This window comes from Schistocerca piceifrons, chromosome 1 (genome assembly GCF_021461385.2).
Source record: "Schistocerca piceifrons isolate TAMUIC-IGC-003096 chromosome 1, iqSchPice1.1, whole genome shotgun sequence".
Classification (NCBI taxonomy): Eukaryota; Metazoa; Arthropoda; class Insecta; order Orthoptera; family Acrididae; genus Schistocerca; species Schistocerca piceifrons.
In genome coordinates, this window is record NC_060138.1 from 148,964,427 (window position 1) to 148,992,344 (window position 27,918).

Below are 27,918 nucleotides of genomic sequence, written 5' to 3' on the forward strand. Positions count from 1 at the left end.
CACAGACAAACAAAAGAAGAACATTACTTCTTCACTTCTGAGCATCAGTATGGCCAATGTACCACAACACGTCATTTCATTTCTTGTTTCACAATTCTTCCAGGACTACTTATTACAATCAGAAATATTTTGTTTTGTGTTTACTCTTGAATGCAAAATATTTTCTGTGTACTGGTTTTCCTAAAAATCACCTCGTGATGGAACCAGAAATACCTGACTTCTGAATGATGTTGGCAAACATACAAAACCATAATAATATTTCACAGCTGCTGCCATATATATTTATTGGGGAAATGTTTTGATAGGATTTCCAAGAACTTTTAAAGAAAGCACTTTTTTGACTCCATCACAATGTGGTTTTAGTGAATGATATCTATAGAAAAAATAGTGCATTTAAGATTAAACACAAAATAGAACATAATCCAACTGGCCTGTATGACTCACAAAATGGAAGAACTGAAATGGAAAGAAAGTTTGATTATGTTGGTGCTGTGGTAACATTCTTTTATTTATTATATGACACAAAATTTATTTTGCAATAGCAGTCCAACGTATGCCAACTTAGCTCCCTAGGTGATCTGAACCCTTGAGAGAGCTGTGGCCTCCATGTGGCTTGGGCCCCAGGGATTTGAATTTATCAGGCCTACATGTACAAACTGTTGTTAACTATGTAAATAATTAACGTTGCAATTCTCTATAACGGGTAGAATGGCCGGCAGAGTGCATTAGTGTTGTTTGTGTTTAGCCTTGTTACCAGGGCTGGTATGGTATATGAGTAGGAAAAGAATCATATGTTAAGTGATCACTGTGAAGGAGACAGAGAGGTTATGCACATGTTGGAGACAGCATTATCAGCACCTGATGGAGTTTGAAAGGGGCCACATTGTGGGTCTCCAATTGGTCAGCTGGTAGAGTCATGTAATATTTAGACTGATGACGTATTCAGATATGACAGTGGCCTGATGTTGTACTGCTACAGAATGTGAGGGCAGGCATATTGATCACCAAGTTTCTTGTCAACCTCATCTGACCACCACAAGGGGGATCACTGTATTGTGCACCAAGCACACAATAACCATTTCACATATGTGTCTGCCATCTGAGAACACATAATGGTCTCACTACAACATTTTGTGTCATCCCATACTATTGGCTCATGGCTACAGCAGCCAGACTGGGAAATTACTATTACAATGTAGTCTGGCATTAGACCACAACATCAACAGCTGTATTTGGAGTGGTGCAGTGACTGGGAAGCATGAACTGCTGGTGAATGGCATTGCATTATGTTCAACTTTGAATCACAGTTCTGCATTACGTTGGATGACCATTATCAGTGGGTATGGTCGTGAGCTGGGAAGAGCTCACATTCTTTCATTGTTTGGGAGAGTCATGTCAGTGTTACTACAGGAGTCATGGTGTGGGAAGTTATTGGATATGATTTCAGGTCATGATTAGCAGTGATTGAGAGGACTCTAGGGCATAATCGGATGTCATGGATATCCATGCCCAAGGCAGGATTCGAACCTGCGACTGTAGCAGCTGCTTGGTTCTGGACTGAAGCGCTTAGAACTGCTTGGACACAGCGGCCGGCTGTCTTGGAACTCTTGCATAACCTACTGCAGGTTCAAACATTTCCGTATATTTGTGCACATCCCTTATCCCATTCCTTGAACTGAATCATGGTTGAAATTAGATTCACTTGATCTTTAATTTAGAAACTATAATGGACGTAAGTGGCTATAGGCCAAAATGTTTGTTGTTGCCCAAAAATTTAGTACCATCAGGGTTAGTTATTGAGTGACATTTTTATATTATACTATGACCTGACCTCACAACATGACTGACTGTCCACTGTCTGTCACCACTCTGCAGATAGGATACTGCACCTGTGGGGAGCCAATGTGCCAGTACTTACAGAGACTTAGGTGTCATAGTCTCAAACTGAAATTCCAACATTGCTCTATTAACTTCCTGCTACAGCTACATCCCATCTGCTGCTGATACTGGCATTGAGAAGATCGTGAGCAACACACTGGTGCCTTTTGCTATTGTCACACAGCTGCCACGGCACACATTAAATGTCCTGATTAGTAGCACACAAAACAAGTGATATCATGCAAAGGGCAGTGACAGCATCAATGCCTTGGTCTGCAATCTGGACAGGATTTGATTGCGTTAACTTTTCTGGGATCTTTTACAATGATGTGGAGGAATATTTTTTATAAATTTCACCAACAGTGAACAAAGGGCTTCTGTTTGTCTGTGTCTACCAATGATGAGGCCAGTGGACTGATAACAACAGCTGTAATTAGTGAATCACACTCAATGTATCACTGGTTGACCCAATGCTGGGTATATCAGATGATGAATTTGGTAAGATGTCTTCAGTTGACTGTAGAACATAATGACTATTAAGAAAGTTGACACCAGAAGTATCACAAAATATAGCTCGCACTGATGCTGTTACATCATGAGCTTTGGCAATTTTTTAGCATGTCATTCAGGGTTGGATGAGATGACTTCAAAGCCTTTGCACTACCTTCACAGTAAGGGAACAGACATATATTAAACTTAAAGGATTAATGATTCTGCATACAATGCACCACACCATTGATAGGAAAAATCACAATTGTGTGCTAAGCCTTGCAAACAAGTAGCCTATTCTGTATATGTTTTCTTATGTTGTTAAACACATTGATTAAATATTAGCCTAACTGAAACTGGTGATCACAATAGTGAGTCAGCAAACTTCAAACATCACAAAAACTCAAACTACTGAGGTTTGAGAGTGGAAATAGTTTCTACTCAACTTTGTACAATTTGTAGCTAGAAGGCAATAAGGGCGCACTTTAACATTCATCATCAGTTATCTGACTTGCCTCGCAGTGAAGAACAAAAAAGGGTAAACAGACCTCCCAAATCTCATTTACCTTGTCAAAACAAGCAAATGGTTGAGGAGAAGGTGATGACACTGTCGCTGCAGCTGATGAATAATTTTGATTTTATAGTATCTGTAACAGTAATTCCTGCTGTTACTGTAACTGATGTTGCAGCAGCAACTGCTGTTGACACAGCTTTAGAAACAAGATCCGTATCTCACAATGAATAGGAGTGTGTTGAGAAAGTCCTCATTGCCACTTTTCTCTCTAATTTTGGTGTATGTAGAACTCAGTTTCTCATAATTCACATTGGAGGTATGTGGAGATGGGGAACAACCAGGCAGTTCCTGTTCTGAATGATGGCTGTGTTCATAAAGTGAACATCAAGGCATTTGCAATTTCCAGAGCACAGCAACACTCATAAACAGTGTGCAAATAGTTCCAGGAACAATTCAAATCAAAAACTGTACACAGAGGCAAGATCAGAGACTCAAACTTCAACTATGTGTATAAAAGTCCTCAGAGAATAATGAGAACTGCTGGACAAATGTGGGACAGTGATATTTATGGACTCAGTTCTGCCAATGGGCAGAAACATATGATATGCCTGAGATTGTGGCAGCACTCTCCATGAGAGCAAGCTGCAGATGTGGTATGAAGCCCAAGTATCTCTGACCTTTGTTCCATATCAATACTCAGGCTGTACAAAAAATCTGAATCACTGTTGGCTATTAAAATCCAGCTCATTGTAAACACCACTGAAGACAAAATTTTTTTACATACTATTGTTTTGTTGTTCAGGCATTTACCAATATCACTCTACTTGATTGTTTCAGAACTGTGCATGAGTTTAAGATGTAACCAACAATGTATCATGATGTGACAATACACTTTCCACACAATATGTATAGATTTGTGTACCTCCAGCTTGTCACCTTAATGCATGCCTCCTTTTGGTGCTACTAATCTGGGTAACCTGAGTGTGAATATTTGAGAAATATTAAATCACAAATGAGCATTAAATCAAAACTCACTACATTAGTAATATTCTTTTATTATACTTCTTTAGATTTGACACACATCACAAAAAGTAACAGTTTTCTGAACAGGAATGGGAATACTGTCTAATACCAAATACCAATCATCAGTTTAAACCAAGGAAAGTATCAGACATTGTTACCCTAAAAACAAAGATGTGTGACTTACCAAACGAGACATACTAAATACATATATTACAGATATGTCTGCTTGTGTTTGTATATGTGCAGATGGATATGTGTGTGTGTGTGTGTGTGTGTGTGTGTGTGTGTGTGTGTGTGTGTGTGTGTGTGTGTGTGTGTACCACTCCCTTTTTCCCCCTAAGGTAAGTCTTTCCACTCCTGGGATTGGAATGACTCCTTACCCTCTCCCTTAAAACCCACATCCTTTCGTCCTTCCCTCTTTCCTGATGAAGCAACCGTGGGTTGCGAAAGCTTGAAATTTGTGTGTGTGTTTGTGTGTTTTTATTATGTCTATCTACCAGCACTTTCTCGTTTGGTAAGTCACAGCATCTTTGTTTTATATATATATTTTTCCCACATGGAATATTTCTTTCTATATATATAATCTGGCAATCAAGATATCCTTAGTTACATGAAAATTAAATAATTTTATCAGAAATGTCTTCTGCACTGCAGTGGAGTATATACCGTGTAACAAAACCTCCTGACAAATCATAAATGTATGCTGTGCCTGAGAGAAAGTATATGGCATGGAACTGTTGAATGATGTTTCCATCCTATAGTTGTGCCTACACTGTGACAAAACTTACTAATAGATTGAAACAGTGTGCTGGTCCAGAACTAGAAACTGGGTTATTGCCTGCCTTTTCTATCTTATTCTTTCTCACGTGAGTGTTTGGATACCAAGAAAAACCACTATATAAATGTGAAATAGAAGAGAGATATTGGAAGACTGAGTCTTTATTTCAGGACAGAACAGTTTATAAGAGCGCTAAGCATGATATGCAAGTGTTTGTATCTGAGTGCTGGACTGGTATACAGTTTCGGTGCATTAGAAAGTTTCAGGATAATAAATCTGGTCTCCCCACCAGATAAGCATGCCTCCTTTCCACGTGGTTTAACTAGCTCTGTTTGTGCTAATTTCAATGTGTCTGTCAACAATTTTGTACGCTCTGCGTCTGTCACGTGTTTTCATTGAAGGGACATTTTAAGCACTCACTTGAACTTAAATCAGTAAAATGCAGGCTGTAATATTCTTTGTAATCAATTGTTCATAGAAAATAAACATTTGAATGATACATAAAATGCTCACACAATTTTGTATTATTTCACTAGACTTGTCCTATATTACTAGCACCCCCTTTGTACATATATTATCAACACGACCAAATAAAAAATCAAATCAAATCAAACCCATTAACCAAATGCTGTGTCTTGTTTTTTCATCTTATTCTTTCAACAACATATGTTGACCTGTGTTGCATTTTATTTAATTACACACATTATGCCTAGTAAATAAAATGATAAAAGTGAAGATAAGTAAACATACTTAGTTACAGACTCAGTTGCAATACCTCAAAATTTATTTGAGAAAGCAGATATAATGCAATTAAGTCTACTTGGCAAACAATAATCTGTTTTCAGCCTCTCCACCTGGCTTCTGGAAACAATCATATTTGATCTTATGGAAGAACTGAAGCTCAAGCAAAAAATTGTGAAACTATATAATTGTGTGTTATGGCATCTACTTTAGGTTGATGGAGTATTACCTCCATAATAATAAGAGAAATTAAGAATCACATTAACACACTGCTCCACATAAATAAAAATCAGACTCTATGTGGGAATCATCAACACAAAGTTACTCAAGTCATGAGTCTAGATCCCCTTCTAATATTAACATACATAAGTGATCTATAAATGACACTAAACAGCTTCTCCAAAATAGCAATTTCTGTAGATGACATGGATGTGATTATGAAATTAATAGAATTATCAATATCAGAAACAGAAATAATGGAAAATCCAGGATGTAATGATATTGCAAGATCATAAATAATCAAACTGTACCACAGATAATAATTTCATAAGAATTTCAAAAATATTTTAAACACAACTTGGTCTTAAATGTTCACTCTGCAAATCTCAAACAATTCTTTGTTAAAAACAATGAAACATATAAAGAGAAGCAAGGAAAAATGTACAACGGATGATGAATGCATACTTAACAACTGTTGAGACTTGAGGAACCATAGTTACACTCAAAAACAAACAAAATCTTTCAGGACACCAAAAGATGTTTCTGTGTACAAAGGGAGAAAGTCAGAGATCTCACAAGAAAGACAAATATGAAACTTGTAAATGAATGTAAAAAGAAATTGTCACACAAAATGCTATATCTTGGTTCTCAACGTTTGTTAAGGTCAAGTGTCAGCTTCTGTCATTTGCATTACTGAAGATGAAAGCACTGTTATGTTGCTTGCACTGGCTAATGATAAATATGGTCTTCTTTTCTGTCTCACAATGTCAAGTAATTTGTTGTTGTTTCTGCACACGTTACTGTTCTACACATATGAAAATATATTGATTATTAGGAGACATAAACTTTATTTTCCACAGTAAGATAGAGTTACTTACTAGAACAAATATATGGGTTACTTACATGCCTCCTCTTTCTCCCTGCCTGCTTCACCTGTAAAAAGGAAACTAAAGTCAGTGCTGAATGATTGTTAATAAGACTTTTAAGCAAGTGTTGGTCACCATTTCTGTGTTTAAACAAGAAGAATTTTCTTCACATAAGACCTAGCTGCCTTTCCCTGAATTTCCTTTCCTCTTTCTAAAGGAATTCTGTATTGAACTTCCCTTTTCTTACATCTACACACATAAGTATGTTCTAAATCAAATAAAAGTACTATGCATCCTAAAACTAAAACTCTGGGAAGCCATTGAACAGAATTTTTATATTCATAAAAATCTTATTAGTTATTTGTTTTAAAAATTTCAGGACTCCATACAGTTCCATTAATAGACAGTATCATAATCCAGTTGAACAAAATTGTACTTCCTACCATTAGCCTATAAAAATGTGTTACCATTCAGTATCCCATACGGGTTCCACATATTGAAAATACAATAAAGACAGTATCTCATATCCTGTACTTCTATAGCAACTGAACTTCACTGGTAAATAAGCAGTTGTGTATGCCATTAATGTAACACATCAGGAGTTGCAAAAAAGCAAAAGTGTTCATTTGTTGAACATCTGCATAAATAAACAGAACCGAGTTACTAACATACTATTTTTGATCCATGTGACGATTTCACTGATTGTTAATTCTTCCTAGCTTAGCTTTTTGAACTGTGTCACCTCTTGCAAATTTTTTTTTTAAATTTAAATTAATTTCATTTGTTGGAGAAACTATGAACCAGTGGAAATAATGGACTTCTGTAACTTCTGGAAAACTGGAAAGTGCTGCAGATAGTTATGCTAAATAAAATATTTCACAACAGAGAGTAAAATAAAGTTTGCAACTGATATATTGTAGTTTTTTGGTGCATCTGTTGGCTACAATGCAACAGTCTTTTTGGGAGAACAGTTCTTTTGTCTATTCTTCTATTTTTTTCATTTATTCATTTTTCTCAATAGGGCACAAATTTTAGTATTGATAACATCTGACTGGAAGATATGAACCCTTACATACCATTTCGCTTGGTACACAACACTGTCTATCTTTTCACATGGCTTCTACAAGATTTCAATTTATATCACTACTCTGTGTTATACTGTGTAAGAAAATATGTGCACATTTCCATTAAAATATATTTACTATGTCTGAATTCCAGTAAAGACATAAAAATTCTGTTTCAGCTATATTTCCCTGCTAAGTCTTACACCAAGAATCTATACAAAGGAAACATGAACTAAGGATTAAATACAACTACATTATCATAAAATGCTCAATAAATGCATACACAGTACATACATCTCTCTAAGTAAAATCAAACTAAGAAACATGTAGTAGAGGCTAAAAAGTGCAGTGAAGAAGGAACATACTACATTTATTGTACTTCTAAAATGTAACAAAAAGCTAAATGCAAGAGAAAAAAATATCTTCTATATTGAAAATGTTTTACAATACTATTGCTACACAAAAGGATAATATTATGTGTGTTGAGCCACAAAACTCAACTGCAGAACAAATCTACAGAGAATTATGTAATTACACCTTGCACTAGATAATTCTCAAGCAATAAATTTGGTGCCTAACTTAGTATCTACTGATGTCAACTAATGTGGTACTTAAGTTTTGGAGGGAAGATTTATTACAGTTCAGTGCTGATGAGAAATTGAAAGTAATGTCAAAGAGGCAAAAAAGAGAAAGAAATGATACATTAGAAATTATATTATTGATATTCTTGTAGCTTTATTAAAAGATAATAATAATAACATCAGAGACACCAGCTTATATTTGCAGTGAAGAGACTGTATTGCACTGAGAAGTCTGATCATGTTGTAAACCACTCAAGAATTTCATAACAATGATCTGATGCAGTTTGAACAATTGAGATCATAGGTACATTCTCCATACTACATAAGCGTTGTTCTAAAACAACTGAGATTACAAGAAATTCTGGCCTTCATCCATGTATAAAAGAATGTTGATGCTGAACATGAGTGCAGAATACAAAGATGAACTGACGAAAACCCAGGACAGAACATATTTGAGAATATGAGGATAGATTGTAAGACAACTCACCAAACAGAGAAATAGAGAAGCATGTAAAAAGGATTACAACATGTTAAGTGTATCAGATAACTCTTTAAGAACTCTGAAGAAGGACTTCGTACTAATTATTAGCAAAGATATTGTCCTTTTTATTCACCAGTTTACTGTTAACACTGACTCTTATTTAGTGAGTAGTGGTCTACCCTGAATTAAACAAGATAGACTATTTTCCATATGTATCTACAACAATTTCAGTGACCAAATAGTAAGGTTCAAGGCAACTGAAATGCAATTTTTTTAAAAAAAGTATATACAATGATTATATCACAGAACATGCAGAAATGAGCTGGAAGCAAGAGATGTTGTCTTCATATTAATATTATTATACATCTTTATATATACTTTTATAAATTATTAGGCTGCTTGGCCTGGAAATTCTATTAGTATTTCATGGAATAATATAGACAGTAAAATAAACACACAGTTTTTTTTTCCTTTCAGTGCATGTCTATTCAGTGTCACAAATCTGATGTATGCAAAGACATGTCAACTAGCTGAAAACATAGTAACTGTTTTCAAATTAGTGATCTTTGATAATCACAATAATTGGTTACAACCACTTGCTTTCAGAAAACAAATATGGAGAAAATGTTTTTCGATGGCAGTGACATCATTCACAAATAATTTCTGCATTCAGGTAGAACATCTATCATGTTATGTTATTACACTTCCCAATAAAAACAAAATCTCAATGTTGCACCATTCATCTGACTACCCAAATTTGTCACCTCTTTCTCTACTATATCTTAAAACAGACATGAACAGTTAAACTCAACAGAGAGCTAGAGGACTCTGAGCAACAAATTCAAGACAATATTGAAAGAACACTCACCTATGCCCATGCAAAGACTAAAACTCATGTTGAGCATTTGAATGCAAGTTCCCAAGCACAACATGTTGTTTTCTGATTCACATAGTTTGTTATAGATATTAGAGCCAACGCCTTTACCATTTTATATGTGGCATGAAGAACTGCTTCCTTGAAATTGTCAACATATTTATGTTTACAGATGCTTGCCACTTGATGACAAATGTAGTTCCAAAAGCAGTATGGCATATTACCCTAAAAATTTATATGCCTTTGATACTGGATTTCTTACTATCTTAATTCGGGAACTTATGGTATGCACTATGTGGACAATAGTGGGTATCTTGGGAAGAGCAAACTACTTTCCTTGGGCTGTCGATGCACTGGATGGATTAAAAAGTATACAGGAAGTAAGAACTCAGAAGTAATTTCATTGCATGTGTCTCATCTGCACCAATGTTCTTAAAATCTCGAGTACCAAACAAGTCATAGAAAGTGAATGCATTTTTCAAGCAAACTTTGAGGAGACAAGTGGAACTAACAACTGAGAAGAATAGGTTGTTGGATCTTCATGCATTGCCATTGTTGACAACCTTTTAGTAGGTTTCTATTTATGATTGCTGACATTTGAATGTAAGATCACAAACACAGCATGTTGTTTTCTGATTCACATAGTTCATTATAGTATATCAGATCCACAGGCTTTCACCATTTAATATGTTAATGAAGAACAGTTTCTTCATATTTAGTCAACATATTTTTTATATTTACAGGTGCTTGCCACTTGATGATGAACATACTTCCCAAAACAGGAGTGGCATGAAATAAAATGGAATAAAGTTTAAAATCCAGCCAGTGGTCTTCATCTATGCTGTGGGATCTACTTTTGCATTTTACAGCTGCTGAACCCACAATGCATAAATTATTTTTCTGGTCTAAGATATTACAAAAGTTGATTTTATACAGAAATTCGGATTAACCTTCTGCCTGTTGTTGTTGTGGTCTTCTGTCCTGAGACTGGTTTGGTGCAGCTCTCCATGTTACCCTATCCTGTGCAAGCTTCTTCATCTCCCAGTACTTACTGCAACCCACATCCTTCTGAATCTGCTTAGTGTATTCATCTCTTGGTCTACTTCTACGATTTTTACCCTCCACGCTGCCCTCAATGCTAAATTTGTGATCCCTTGATGGCTCAGAACATGTCCTACTAACCAATCCCTTCTTTTTGTCAAGTTGTGCCACATACTCCTCTTCTCCCCAATTCTATTCAATACTTCATCATTAGTTATGTGATCTACCCATCTAATCTTCAGCATTCTTCTGTAGCACCACATTTCGAAAGCTTCTATTCTCTTCTTGTCCAAACTATTTATCGTCCATGTTTCACTTCCATACATGGCTACACTCCATACAAATACTTTCAGAAACGACTCCCTGACATTTAAATCTATACTCGATGTTAACAAATTTCTCTTCCTCAGAAACGCTTTCCTTGCCATTGCCAGTCTACATTTTATATCCTCTCTACTTCGACCATCATCAGTTATTTTGCTCCCCAAACAGCAAAACTCCTTTACTACTTTAAGTGCCTCATTTCCTAATCTAATACCCTCAGCATCACCCAACTTAATTCGACTACATTCCACTATCCTTGTTTTGCTTTTGTTTATGTTCATCTTATATCCTCCTTTCAAGACACTGTCCATTCCGTTCAACTGCTCTTCCAAGTCTTTTGCTATCTCTGATAGAATTACAATGTCATCGGCGAACCTCAAAGTTTTTATTTCTTCTCCATGGATTTTAATACTTACTCCGAATTTTTCTTTTGTTTCCTTTACTGCTTGCTCAACATACAGATTGAATAACATCGGGGAGAGGCTACAACCCTTTCTCACTCCCTTCCCAACCACAGCTTCCCCTTCATGCCCCTCGACTCTTATAGCTGCCATCTGGTTTCTGTACAAATTGTAAATAGCCTGTCACTCCCTGTATTTTACCCCTGCCATCTTTAGAATTTGAAAGAGAGTATTCCAGTCAACATTGTCAAAAGCCTTCTCTAAGTCTACAAATGCTAGAAACGTAGGTTTGCCTTTCCTTAATCTTTCTTCTAAGATAAGTCGTAAGGTCACTATTGCCTCACGTGTTCCAACATTTCTACGGAATCCAAACTGATCTTCCCCGAGGTCGGCTACTACCAGTTTTTCCATTCATCTGTAAAGAATTTGCGTTAGTATTTTGCAACTGTGACTTATTAAACTGATAGTTCGGTAATTTTCAAAACTGTCAACATCTGCTTTCTTTGGGATTGGAATTATTACATTCTTCTTGAAGTCTGAAGGTATTTTGCCTGTCTCATACATCTTACTCACCAGATGGTAGCGTTTTGTCATGACTGGCTCTCCCAAGGCCATCAGTAGTTCTAATGGAATATTGCCTACTCCCTGGGCCTTGTTTCGACTCAGGTCTTTCAGTGCTCTGTCAAACTCTTCATGCAGTATCGTATCTCCCATTTCATCTTTATCTACATCCTCTTCCATTTCCATAATATTGTCCTCAAGTACATTGCCCTTGTATAGACCCTCTATATACTCCTTACACCTTTCTGCTTTCCCTTCTTTGCTTCGAACTGGGTTTCCATCTGAGCTCTTGATATTCATACAAGTGGCTCTCTTTTCTCCAAAGGTCTCTTTAATTTTCCTGTAGGCAGTATCTATCTTACCCCTAGTGAGATAAGCCTCTACATCCACATATTTGTCCTCTAGCCATCCCTGCTTAGCAGTTTTGCACTTCCTGTCGATCTCATTTTTGAGACGTTTGTATTCCTTTTTGCCTGCTTCATTTACTGCATTTTTATATTTTCTCCTTTCATCAATTAAATTCAATATTTCTTCTGTTACCCAAGGTTTTCTACCAGCCCTCATCTTTTTATCTACTTGATCATCTGCTGCCTTCACTACTTGATCATCTGCTGCCTTCACTACTTCATCCCTCAGAGCTACCCATTCTTCTTCTACTGTATTTCTTTCCAACCATTCCTGTCAATTGTTACCTTATGCTCCCCCTGAAACTCTCTACAACCTCTGGTTTAGACAGTTTATCAAGGTCCCATCTCCTTAAATTCCCACCTTTTCCCAGTTTCTTCAGTTTTAATCTACAGTTTATAACCATATAAAATGTCTTACAATTTAAAACATGGTTCCTACATCTCTGTCTTACCATTATATAATCTATCTGATACCTTTCTTCCATGTATACAACCTTCTTTCACGATTCTTGAACCAAGTGTTAGCTATGATTAATTTATGCTCTGTGCAAAATTCTACCAGGCGGCTTCCTCTTTCATTTCTTAGCCCCAATCCATATTCACCTACTATGTTTCCTTCTCTCCCTTTTTCCACTCTCGAATTCCAGTCACCCATGACTATTAAATTTTCGTCTCCCTTCACTACCTGAATAATTTATTTTATCTCATCATACATTTCATCAATTTCTTTATCATCTGCAGAGCTAGTTGGCATATAAACTTGTACTACTGTAGTAGGCATGGGCTTCATGTCTATCTTGGCCACAATAATGCGTTCACTATGCTGTTTGTAGTAGCTTACCCGCACTCCTATTTTTTTATTCATTATTAAACATACTCCTGCATTACCCCTATTTGATTTTGTGTTTATAACCCTGTATTCACCTGACACCTTCTGCCTACATTGCAATAAAAATCAATTAATTCTGGGCATCTTTAGAGTTCAAGGTGGTGATCAGCTTTAGGTCTTCTTTCACATGCATCCCAGATGACTTCATGGGATGCAAGTGATTTATGAGAACCATTTCAAAATTGGAATGAGGAAACAGATGGAAAGGTTGTGACTGAGGATCAGTCAAGAAATTTTACACTTAATGTCAGATGTATGTTTGTGGCTTATCATATACAACATAAAGAATGGCTAGTTAAATCCATTCTTGGGTACATAATATTCATGATATTTACATTTGTAAACACTGTTGATCCACACATCAGCCATCTGTAATTGAGTTGGAATCATAAAACAGGAAATGTGTCTAAGGAACTTAAGGATATTCAGTGCTTTGAGGGACCCTCAAAGGAGAGAGAGCTTGCTATCAAAATGTGACCCAGAAACTTCATTTAAAAACTGTGCCTCTTATTCTTAATGAACATGTCTTGAACAATGGTAATGGACACTCGCAGACTTACTGCACTAGTCAAGGAAATAAACTTCTGGACTGAGTCCATGATAAAAGTTGATGTTTTGTGAATAAGCCTGTCTAGATCACTTAATACATTGCATTGCTACCTGTGTCTGACATGCATAGCAATGCACTTTTTAATTTCTAAGTAGATACACATGTACCAAGCAGACACACTGACATGTGTAAAATAAATGATAATGATATTTTGTATGTCAAATTAAGTTTGAAAAAAACTAATGCAAGTGCTATGGGCAATACAACATTTGTGTTCTTTCTTTCTTCTGCAAAAACAAATAAATTTTTCAGCTGTCACACTCATAAGCATCCAACATATAACTGACTATGTGAAAACCATGGATTTTCCAGATTTAATCTACGCACTTGAAGCAACTGATCCAGTACACTGTTGACTGTCATTGACAACACCAAGTAAATGGGGAACTGCAGTAACTTGAAATCAATTGGCATGTTGGTGGGAATGATGGAATACATGAACTCAGAATGTCCTCTCCTTCTGAGTTGCCATTCAGAACTGTCACTTTGATGAGGTTTAGCTTTAGATTTCTGACAGCGAGCATGGTTACATTACACAATCATGGTGGATTAATGCCGTGCTGAAGAATTATTGGGCCACATTTCTGAGTGAGAATCAGTGCTGTGGCACACCAGAAAATTCAAATGAATTTAAACATGTGACCACATAATTTAAAATTGCATTATATCTAAGACAAACACACACATATTTCATTTGTATTTCCAGTAAACTACACCCTACAGGTTCATATGAATTCTGAAGATACTTCTTTCTCCAAAAAAAGCCAAGAACTTCAAATGTATCTATGGTATTAATCCATATCACATGATCTTTAGCCCCAAAATGTGCTGGCAAAATTATTGGATCACTGGAGTGCTCATTCTCACAATGTGATTGTCGCACTGAACAACGCAGATTTAAAAAAAAATTACTTCCTACTTTTAACAGATTCCAAGTCAACCAATTACAGGACAGCAATACAAACAGAATATTTTTTGAGGTTTCTACATATCATCCATTCTCACTGAATCCACACCCTCAGCAATAATATGGATATCTTAGACCCACAGTAAATTTTTCCACACAGCAAGTGACACATGTGCCAATTTTGGTAGATTATCCTTCAGACATTACAAAGGTATGCTGTTATGTCACTATCTTTGCACTCCCATCCCATCATATACTCTAGGATAAATTTCCTTTACTTCATGTCTACGGTCACAAATTTTTTTGTCATCAGACTACCAGTTTAGGTCTATAATGACCACCTTCAGATCTGTTCTAGGGGTGAAATGATAAAATGACTATCACCAGTAAGTCAAGTGACAATGGAAACTACATGTTTGATACTTATGTATGCCATTATCAAATATCTGTATATATCACATCTTCTCACCTCCAGCCCTAGAGGTGTTTGTGAGGTATATTATCCCCAAAGTATTTTTCCAAGAAAAGTTGTGCAAAAAATGAATCACACACATACAAAATTTGATTGACACTGATCCAGACATTTCTGATTTCAGTTTCTACATCACCCCCTCCTAAACCCAACCGTATTGGTCATATGTGATTGTTACTCATACAGAAATCTCCACGGGCACATACACAAAACTCACTAAAGTTTCATCACAATCAGATGAATGATATAGGAATTCACAGAGGACAAACAACAAAGAATTCATTTTTGTACAGCCTCAAAATTAATCAATTTTTGGAAATATAATGTAGCTGGACAGATAAAAAAGCTACTCACAAAATGGTGGCATGAGAACACACATATAAAGGAATTTAAAATTTGCAAGTTTTCGGAGCCAGTGGCTCTTCTTTTTGGCAGAATGGATGAAGGGGAAGGATGAGTGGTGAAGGAAAAGAACTGATGATGTTTAGGAAGTGGGAAGAGTTGGAGACTTACGGGATCAGATAAGAAGGAAAGACTAGTCATTGGGTACTGCACCAGAGATTTGAAAACCTGACAGCTTAAAGGTGTAATACACAAAACAGACATTACTGCTGAAACATGTTAACAACAGCTGAAAGTTAAGTCTATTTTATATGAGAGAAGAGAGAAAGGGGAGGGGGGGGAGGAAGGGAGGATAAGAGGAAACATAGACAGGTCAGAAAATGGAAGATATAGAAAACCAACAGGGAATGAAGACAGGAATAGTTACTGTGAAGAAATGGTGAGGCTGAAGAAATTTCAGTGAATTGAGGATAGATGGGTGGTGAGACCCAAGGCCATGTTGTTATGCCAGTTCCCATCTGCAGAGTCATGAGAAACTGGTGCCAGGGGAAGCATAAATATGGCACATGCGGTGACACAGGTACCAAGGTCACAACTGTCATGCTGCAAAGCATACTCTGCAAAAGGATATTATGTATTGCCAGTATACACCGTTTACCTACACTGAGTCATCCTAACTGATAAATTGATGGTAGTCACGCTGATGTGAAAGGCCAGACAGTGTGCACGTAACAGCTGGCACATGACATGTTGTTTGACAGATGGCTCTTCTTTGATAATATATGTTTTGCCAGTTACAGCGTTTACCTCACTTACATGCAATTCTTTCATGTTTTGTTTGATTTTTCTAATCTTTTACCTTGCTTTTCTTGCATTTTTCTATCTTTTTCCAGCCTCTGTTTGTTTTTAGACATAAGTTTCTGATCAACTTTTACTGCCATCTCCTGCATTACGTTATTTGCCAAACACAGTGGATTACATTTTCTCTAACGACTTCCTCTTTCAGCCCTGACTTTCCCAATTGATCATTTTTCCCCAATCAAATTTTTTTGCATCATACAGATCACTTTTCCAGTAGGAAATTCTTGCCAGCTCATTACGGCTGTTCTCACAATATTTGTTTGATTTTTCTACTCTTTTACCTTGCTTTTCTTGCATTTTTCTATCTTTTTCCAGCCTCTGTTTGTTCTTTCTTGGCATCCACCATCTCCAACACTTCACACCCTCCTCTTTTGCCGTGATGAATCCCATCACACATTCATTCATGCTGAACACATGCTTTTGTAATATCAAAACAAAGATCTTACATTTCTTGAAACTTACTTGTGCCTGGGAGTTACTCTCGCTCTACACCAACCTCTTATACGGTTGCAAATACAGCAATTTATTGCTCTTAATTGACTAATCAGCGTCATCTGCCAATTTCCACTCCAACAGACTTCTCTCCTACAAAATCCTGCACTTATTTGCCCCTCATGTTTTCTTTGGTGGTATTGTCCTCTAAGCCAACTTCAAACTGAAACAGCATGCCAGACTTCATCTCGAAAAGCTACCCCCCTTCTCTTAAATTATCTCACCATTGGTTTTCCCTTTCTGTCCCTCTGCAGCTCCCTAAACAGCCACACAATCAGCCACAACTCCTCTCCTGGAAACCAGGCTTGGCTAACCTTCTTAACATGCCAGACTAATGATAGCTCATAATCACAAGAACCAATCACAACACTATGTGCTGGTTCGTCACCATCTTTTAATTCTTCATTTGTTTTCCTCAGTGTCAACGTACTGGCTGAAAAAATAGGGGGTGGAAGTGCAGTACTGTCTACAGTAAATGATGTAGCCAACAGCTGCACATTTGCATTCCACAGTCTTTTACATACACTTTTCGCAACCCCACATATACACATTTAATATGGCCAGTGCACTATAGTTTAACTTTTGATAAGCCTCATTAATAAAATGGTTCAAATGGCTCTGAGCACTATGAGACTTAACTTCTGAGGTCATCAGTCCCCTAGAACTTAGAACTACTTAAACCTAACTAACCTAAGGACGTCGCACACATCCCTGCCCAAGGCAGGATTCGAAACTGCAACCATAGTGGTCGCGCGGTTCCAGACTGTAGCATCTAGAACCACTTGGCCACTCCAGCCGGTGCCTCATTAATAGTTTTCAGGCGAACATCCACATACTGCTACAATAGTTTACTGTTGAATATCTATGAGTAGTAAAAACCTAACCACAAAGTTCACAGTTCTTGAAGAATAGAAAGGCACATATGGAGCAGACACTGCCTTTGTTTTTTACACATGGCCTAATTGTGTAACACTTATTCCACAGTTAAGTTGAAGCATTGTTGTTGTTCTAACCAACACAGGTTTCTTGTCTGAAATTTGGCCATGGACTGACTCTCTCAGGTCCAAAAATTGGGCCCTTATATATCCTCACAATAATAGGTACTGAAACTACACATTGTTTAAAGTTAAATTTGCAGAAATTACAGTTAAAACTTAACTTACTCGATTAACCAATTAACTGAATATATCAAAAAATTGATTCTTTTTAACAGTTTCTTCTACTACAAGAGTTAGGCCAAAGTATTTGTTTAAATCATGAAATTAACATATATAGATAGGCAAACAATACTTTTGACAAAACTGTTAATTACTTTGGAAATAATTAAGGGTTGGCTTTGCTAAGATGTTTTCCAATAGAGTCAAATAAATACCTAATGAATGCTATTAGTTGTTCCTCTAAATGTTTATACTTAGGACAGAATTTATATTTTTTTAAATGTCAACAATATAATTTAAGTTATGAAACAATTACTGATTTCATCCTATAACAATAGTATTAACTAGGAATAGTCAAAATAAATTAGGAAATCAATCACATATATAAAACTAAGCACAAAATTAGATCTAGTGTTATATCCTTTAAAACCAAGGGCCAACCTTTCTCTTTTATGAAAATGCAGATTATACTCACATATGTTAATGATAATTAGTTAAGAACAAAATGAATTTTAAGAAGGCAGACTGCAAAACAAGAGGGGAAGTAAAAGTACCCCAGCTTGCTTCGACACAAGTATGGTGTTCTCAACCTATCATCTAAGTTTACTCTCCCCTCTTGAATTATCACTATTATCCAAGGGTCTGACTTTCAGTCTTAAACCTGCCTTTTCTCACACTGCTTTGATGGATGTACTTTACTTCACACATAATTTCAACTGGATTCACATTGCAACCCAATCCAAAAACCTGACATTGAAGTGTGCCTTGAACAATTTTGACCAAGATTCCAACTTGATCCATCACCACTACCTCAAAATCATCCCTTAAAAGGCTTCCAAAAATTACTCACATCCAGCATTGCTTCACAATCCTTCCTCAGGTCCCTACAATATGATCCTAACTTGTGTTCTGCAGAACACCAGGTACTTCATGCCCTAAAAACTGATGACTCCATCTATATCCTCCCAGTGAACAAGGGATCTACCACTGTAGTACTGGATGATGGGAATATGTAATCAAAGGTACAGAGAACCCTTTGCCATGTGCCGTATGGTGGCTTGCAGAGTACCAATGTAGATGTAATCGTAGAAAGTAGACATCAACTGTCGACACCTCTAGCTATAGCATCTGCCATCGAGATCCTATTCCTGTGATTCAAACTGACCTGCAGCTCCTCCTTAAAACCTCAGGCCCTCACAAGGACTAACAACCTCAGTCCATACAACTTCAAACCCAATCACCCTGGTCGCCCCATAGTTGCTGGCTTTGAAGCACCCACCAAACATATATCTGCTTTAGTTGATCAACACCTGCAACCCATAGAACAAAGACCTTCCTCATTTATTAAAGACACCAAAGATTTCCTGGACCATATGAAATCTTTGCCCATCTCACACCCAGCACACATCTTGCTTGTCACCATTAGTATCACCTCCCTCTGCTCCAACATCCCCCAATTACATGGTCTGTCTGCTGATGAACATTTCCTCAGTCAGTGCCCACCGGATTCCAAACTTATGACATTCATCCTGTTCACCTTCATCAACCGTATACTTACCGACAAGTACTTTACCTTTGAGAGGCAAACATACAAACAGATCAGGGATATGGCCATGGGAAACAGGATGGCTCCTTCCTATGTTAATCTTTTCATGCTTCACTTGGAGGGGGTTTTCCTTCAACCTGTTTTGGCTTAGGTACACTAATGACATCTTTGCCATATGGACTCATGCTGAGGCTGACATGCTAAGAGTCTCGCAATCTCTACATATATTCTCTCAATTATATTACATATGGTCCTATTCCAAATGCATGGCACTTTCCTTGACATTAACCTCATCCTCCCCAAAGGTCAGCTATGTACTTCTGTTCACATGAAACCTACTAACAAACAATAGTATTTACATTTTGACAGTTATCATCCTTTCCATGTCAAATTTCCCCTTCCATACACTCTTGCCATTCAAGGGAAACATACACTATGTGATCAAAAGTATCCAAACATCCCCAAAAACATACGTTTTTCATATCAGGTGCATTGTGCTGCCACCTACTGCCAGGTACTCCTTATCAGCAACCTCAGTAGTCATTAGACATCATGAGAGAGCAGAAACTTACAGGTTTTGAGTGCGGTCAGGTGATTGGGTGTCACTTGTGTCATAGGTCTGTATGCAAAATTTACACATTTCTAAACATACCTAGGTCCACTGTTTCCTATGTGATAGTGAAGTGGAAACATCAAGGGACATGTACAGCACAAAAACATACAGGCCGACGTCATCTGTTGACTGACAGAAACAGCTGACAGTTGAAGAGAGTCACGATGTGTAATAGCCAGACATTTAACCAGTCCATCACACAGGGATTCCAAACTCCATCAGGATCCACTGCAAGTACTATGATAGTTAGGCAGGAGGTGAGAAAACTTGGGCTGTCATTCCCCAAGGAACCTTCCAGCACCTGAATGAATGTATGCCTGCAAGAGTGGAGAGTGGAAGCTATCATCAAGGTTAAGGGTGGGCCAACAGCACACTGAATTCCAGCATTACCGATGGAAGGTGCCACGAACTTATAAGTCATTTTCAGTCAGATTTGTGGATACTTTTGATCACATAGTGCATTTAACAGATGCAGACTCTTTACAGCAATACACCACCATTCTCACCTTAGCCTACACTGGATGTAACTCCAGCCTAATGCCCTGAAATGAGGTCCACTCTATCCAACATTTTGTCCACCACACCTAGAATAGCTTTATGTTGACCTCCAAATCCCCTCATTATTATGCTTCTTCTGCACACATTTCCCTACCCTATTGGTCCTATCTCTGTGACCATCTCCACTGTAAAACTTGCCCCATGCACCCTCTTACTATGACCTATATGAGCCCTATAATTGGAAAAACATACACTATCAGAGGGAGAGCCACTTGCAAAATGACAGCTGTGATCTTGGTGCCTACTTCATCATCACATGAGCCATCTGCATTCTTCCCCCTGACAACAGTTCCTCATAACTCTGCAGATGAGAACTGGCATAACAACATGGCCTTAGTTATCATCTCTCACTTGACCATAATTTACAATAATTTATTTGGTTTCAGCATTTCTTCACAATAGCTATTGCTTTCTTCACTCTCTTTTAGTTTTCTATACCTTCCATTTTCTGAACTATCTATTTTTCCTTGCAACCCCCCCCCCCCCTGCCTTTCCCACTTCTCTCACATAAAATGGACTTAACTTTCAGCTGTGTTAAGTTGTTTTGACAGTAATGTCTGTCTTGCATATTACTCTACCTTTCACCTTCAAGTTCTCAGGTTTCCAAATCTTTTCCATTGCAGTCCCCAACAATCACTCTTTCCTTCTAATCCCGCCAGGTAAGTCTCTCCTGACCTGGGGTTCTGGGCAAATTTTCTGAACTTTACTTCTTTTTCTAAGCCTCACTAGTCCTTTTCCTTCACTGCTCTTGCTTCCCGTTCAACCCCTCTGCCAGAAGAAAGAGCCACTGGCTCTGAGAGCTTGAAATTTTTAAATACCTTTATATGTGTGTTCTCCTGCTGCTGCTTTGTGAGTGGATTTTTCATCTATGCAATTTCATTATATTTTTATACAGCCTATTAAATTTAAAATATTGTTTGGTTACTGCCATCATCAGATATGTAGTTAATGTTAAAGTGACATAATAATGACACCCATTTGTTGCAAATTATCCAGCTACAAAGTACAAAAACTTTTGAAAGTTCACTCATGACAATTTAAAGCTTGTAATACATCATTCAGTGTCAATCAATAAAACCTCTGCCTCAGTGGAACCAAGTTGACAATTGACACCATATTTAGGCATACTTTTATGGACTGACAACGAATGATGTTTAGAAAGTTTTAAATCATGATGAGTGAACTTTTAAAAGTTTTCTTAACCTTTCAAAAGTTTTCATTCTTTTTTAGCCTGATAATGTATATGAAACATCTGTTATTTTTATGTTACTTTAATTACACTTCCCAATAAAGAATTCACCATGTCTACTCCTCAACATCCACATGGTGAGAGATGGCAAACAGTTAAAGAGTTAAAGAGGACACAAAATGTAGCTGAGCTTTCTACAAATGCGCTCCGAAGTGGTCTCCTTGTCACTGACATTATAAATATTATTGTTATTCCAATTCTGGTAACAATGAGGATACTTCCTTTAAGAATTCTATACTTTTTTCAAGTCTGTCTCATAGGACTTCACTGAGACTAGAGAGAAAATACTGATGTACCATGAAGAAATACACAATAATGAATGGAAGCTCCATTGATGAAGTTGTTCCAAGTCTCAAAACCAAATGTCAACAAGAAAATAAATAACTGAAATTGCCTATGAGGTGTTATTCCTGCAAGAAAACCTTTCATAGATTACACATGAGGGTTTAAGTAGATAGCAGATCTTGATCAAATTGACAAGTAAAGAGTGTGACACAATTTACATACAAAATTACAGTTTTTGACAACAAGGAGAAATATTCGAAATCCATAGGGAAATGAAATACATACCATCAAAATCAGTGACTTTGTTTCTGTTGGGAAAATACGCTAAATACATACAAAAAGATACAGTGATGCAAGTGGATGAGGCACTGGATTTAACATAAAGAGTGCTAAACAAAATAAACACTATATGGTAGTTTATGGGAACATAATTGAGACAAAAACCAAGTAATTCATGAAAATAGGACACTGAACTACAAGTGCATAGTTTATCAAGGCAAGGAGCACCCTATGCTGATAAAAATAAAGAGGAAGTTACTTACAGATGCTACACAGAATGGCAAATTTATGAGGCATGTAGTACTTTAATAACTGATAACTCTTTCACAGTGCTCTGCTTCATAACATGCTACATGCTGTAACTGCAAAAAATAAATGTCAAGAAATTGCTTCATATTATACAAGAACAATGCTTCTGAGATTAGTTACAAAACAACAGCTCTTCCCTGTGGACAGTGACTACAGATTGTCTACTCTGACAGATACCCAGCTGATAATGGTTGCAAATAAATTTTTTGAAGCTATAAAATCCTTTTGTTACATTCATATTATGATACAGTATGCAGTTACACTAGAATGTATAAAGCATGCAGTGGCACATACCAAAAATCTTTATTACAACAAGAAGTTACCAAACAGCAACCTTCTGGAAAAAATGCATACTGAAGTTCTTGGAAGCTGTATCTACGAGTGAATAGTGGGGAACTACTGTTGAAATAGTCACTGCTGCTTTACTATGAAATTATTATGCACTACGAGCTCATGAATAGGAAGTTCAGCACAGTTCAGCTCAGATTTTGGGCGACTACAATGTCTTTTGAGGTTCAATCAACACTTCAGACACTGAAGCAGCAGCCATACATGTCAGGAGATGAATATGACTGCCACAAGTATCTGTCAGGGAAAAAGTTGCACCATTTTCTTATCATCTGCTTGTTGACAATATTTGCATGAGTATTATTATAATTAACATTATTATCTTGACAACAGCCGTCCACAATCGTTGCTGCTCTGTTAATTTCAGAAAGATTTACACTGTTTCATATATTTTCTTTTAATGTGCTTTTGTTTCTGATTTAGCAAATACCTCGTATGTGCACCTTCTTTGGCAACTCAGGTGGCGTGAACGTAGGGGGAGGGTGGTGCTCATCTGCAAGAAGAAACCACAAACTCCCGACTTAAATGCCCAAACAGATTCACCCTTCACTCCATATGAGATATTGTGGACTTAATGATCTACATCACTGACTAAAAGGCAAAGCAAAATCTATCAGGACATGACACCCACTAAGAGACAGTTTTCAATTTTAAGTGTTTCAGAGACACATACAATAGGTTTGATTTGAATAACATGAGACTGGTCATTGAAAGCATAACAATTATTAAGCTGTTACATTATGTCCTGATACAAAAATAAAAAGCTCTGAATGGCACTATGGGTCTATACAAAATACATATAATGCAATCTCAAAAATTATAAAGTAAGATATATGAACTGAAATAATAATAGATTCTAGTTCTTGACTAGGAATAGTAGACCTATTTCTTCACTGGCATATATAATGCAGTAATTGATAAGCATGTGAGGTACACAGATATGTTACTCATGATATTAATGTTAGGATACTGCATTATTTCTCTTACTAGTACAGAATGGAATGGAAGCAAAATGTAGCTACCATACAGTCCACAGATCAAGAGCTGAGCCATGGAGGAATGTAATTGCCAGTAGCTTAAAGTCCTCTGCTTCAGCTAATATAAAGGTATCATCAGTGGCCACATTGGACATGCACATACAACACTACAGAGATGTATTTCATGTATGTGAGGGCTGTTGCAACAGCTCTTGCAGCAAGATAACTGGATGCTAATTTTGCACACTGAGACCTTCATAGTTCACCTTTTGAACTGTGCACTGTAATCGTGAATCAGTTTTTAAGTAAAGGAGAAATTACAGAAGTTAAATCACAGATTGAACTATAATAAAACATTTTTTAATACAAAACATACAGACAATTTTCATTTCATATTCTAACAATAGTTATCAACATACATGCCATTCAGAGGGGAAAATACTAAACAGAAAACATGCTAACAATCATGCCAATCACTACATGGTGCAACACATTTTAGAATTCTTCTGCTATAAAGGAAATTATTTTGAGAAATTGCACAAAAAGCTACAATTTTATAAGCATAGGGAAATTGCTATTTTTAAATACTGACAATAAATTGCAGTGCAGCTTCTTGTCATTAAAGATAAATATCATAAACATGAGCAACAGATAATGAATTTCAGGTTGCATTAGTGTTTTGAGTAACAATTAAGTTCAGCAGCTGCTCTATCTGCAGGTGACATGCTTTTGAATTTTAGATGTGTACGAGTAGGGTAACTGTGCTGAAACAATTACTATGATGCCTTACAAATGATAACAAATTTTGAAAACACTATAGAAATTCAATGCAAATAATAGAAATAAAAATCATTGCACTGAGTAGGAGGTTCATATTATTGCACCCAGTACAATAATTACTATTGATATATGCAGATGAATAAATTTTTCAATATAAATATGACTTCTGAAAAATTATACACAAATCCTTCACAGAAAGTAGTAGGAAGGTGTGATTTCTTTAGTGCTATTATGATGATGTGAGTGAAAGGAGATGTGCCTCAGATGTAGCCTAACTTACTTGCATACAGGTAATCCTCATCAGCTACAAATGCGCAGTTGTTAGTAGAAGAGGAAGAGCAGTATAAATAAAAATACAGAAGAAGTAAATATTGCCACAAAAGAAAAGAAAAAATATACTTAATTTCCTTTTAAGAAATTTCATAACAAATGATAAACTTCAAAATGTCTTGATGGCTACCTCAAAATGTATCTAAAGAGCTATAATAGAGAGATAGGAGTATTTAAAAATAAAAAAAAATGTACCCTAAACATTTTATTCACTCATTTAAATTCCCAAACAAAAGATTCCCAGCAGATGGTGTAACAGATTTGTTGATAGTCACACTACATAAAATAAAAGTTCACAAAATTTATATAAAATTCTTAATTTTGTGACACCTTCATGAAACACTACCAAATACACAAAATCAGTAAATAAATAATCCATATTTCTTTCTTCCTGTCCATTCTACTTAAACTCAAAAGTTTTTGACTGTATACAATGACATCAAAAGGAAAATTCTACTGAGAAAACTGCCAAATTAGAAAGGGACAGAACTTACTGTCAAGAGACAAAATTCCAAATACAGTACGTAGAAACACTACAAAGCGTAAAAGCTATTCCTCTTTCAGAACTAATATATGCCTTCTTAGGGCAGGAAAGAGGGACAGGTTGACAATGGTTGAAAAGGAAGGGTCAATCACTTGGACGCCAGTTTGAGAGGGACCTGCACCTGCTTTGCAATCTTCCACAATCAATAATTTGTTCCTCCACAAGATCCAAAAGCTAGGAATAATTTTATTAATTTGTTTGTGTTCCTACTTGCATCATCTGGAATTTTGTCTCTTGAAGGTAAGTAATGACCTGCATATAATGATTCAGATGATTAATCGAGAAATTGTTCTGGTACAAATTCATTATTGTTGTGTAAACTTTTTAATCTAACTTTCTTCACCCCAGTTTACTTGCTAATTTCAGCGGTTTACAAACACACATAACTATATTCTCTAATGGTGTGCTTCTAGGTCTTCTGGCAATGTATGGTTTCCATTTTATGCACACTATTTCAATAACCAACACAGCTGTCCTCTTCAGGTGCCACAAATTTTGCTGCTATGTTTATTTGCAGTCTGACTCCAACCAGACTTGGAACTATTGTTGGTCTGATGCCACTATTTATAGCGGAGTTCAGTATCTGACACTCCCTGCACCCTTTAATGTTCTTTGTTTTTTCAGAGCTCATACTGATACTCCATGAAACACAAAGGCTCTCAGGGGTTTTCTACTCTGGGCAATGCTCTAAATTGGCTAACTTCATACTTACACAACAGAAAACAAAGTGTAACTATCACCTCAGATGAAGTGAATTGTTATTCTAAATGGAGTACAGTATCACAAGGTGTGCCTCAAGGCTCCATTTTGGGCCAAGCCTGTTCCTATTCTACATAAATGACTTAACAATAAATATAAATCCCCCATCAGTACTGTTTGCAGATAATACTTCTGTTATTATGAAGATGATGATGCAGAACAAATTCTGAGCTCCGTCATAAGCACACTGGATACTTTAGAGAAGTAGTTTCAACTAAATGGGTTGATACTGAACATTGCAAAAACCCATATGGTACATTTCAAAACCAAACCTTCAAAATGCGTGGATCTTAAAATACAACATAACAATCAACTTATGAAAGAAGTTGACATGGTCAAATTCCTGGGACTAAATGTGGACAAGAAGTTAAGATGGATTTCAAATATTGACTTCCTCTCAAATAAACTAAGCAGTTTAGCATTTTTGATGCAAATGCTAGCAAATTCCAGTGACTTGAGTACACAAAAATTTGCTTATCATAGTTATTCTGAATCTGTCATTAGATATGGGACAATCTATTGTGGCGTAACAAGACAGCTACGCCACACTGAAGTAGCCGAAAGGCACGTGTTATTTCAAGGAGGTTAGATAGAGGTCTGAAACAGGATACTTATTAATGTTATAAAGAAAAGTATGTAGCTACTAGAACACTTAACTTTTATATCTGCATTGGTTTACAACGTTCTTGGTGATACAAGTGAGACTCTATCTTGAGGTACATGCAATGTTACAAATGGCGCCTCGCTAGGTCGTAGCCATGGACTTAGCTGAAGGCTATTCTAACTGTCTCTCGGCAAATGAGAGAAAGGCTTCGTCAGTGTAGTCGCTAGCAAAGTCGTCGTACAACTGGGGCGAGTGCTCGTCCGTATCTCGAGACCTGCCTTGTGGTGGCGCTCGGTCTGCGATCACACAGTGGCGACACGCGGGTCCGACATGTACTAAATGGACCGCGGCCGATTTAAGCTACCACCTAGCAAGTGTGGTGTCTGGTGGTGACACCACACAATCTTCCAGGGAAGTTCAAGTAGTGTACCTCGAATACTGAAACTGCAAAAGAAAATTGTCCGATACATATGCTCTAAACAGCAAACAGTTTTGTCACCCATTTGTTCAGCAACTACAAATCTTAACTGTTCACTTCATACACATTTATAAAATTATAGTCTTCCTACACAGCAGACAAAAATTATTTGAGGAGAATCAGTTTAAACACATATAACACAACAAATGAAAATAATTTTATGCTACGCATGCACCAGTTGAAATTATGTGCATGGACTCCACAGTTATATGGGGATGACAATATGTAACAAGTTAATGGGCAAAAACATATTTAATATGAAGCCAGAAATTTTTAAAATGAGGCTA

The 27,918-nt window shown here is 36.7% G+C and overlaps 1 protein-coding gene across 1 annotated transcript in view; it reads right to left on the reverse strand.

Annotated features, from left to right (window-relative positions):
* The window catches only part of LOC124783678 (calcium-activated potassium channel slowpoke), an 867,461-nt gene that overhangs the window by 286,373 nt on the left and 553,170 nt on the right, over window positions 1-27,918 (reverse strand). Inside the window, exon 15 of the mRNA XM_047254040.1 lies at window positions 6,546-6,575. Within this exon, the coding sequence (XP_047109996.1) occupies window positions 6,546-6,575 (30 nt within the window). The remainder of the gene's footprint in view (window positions 1-6,545; window positions 6,576-27,918) is intronic.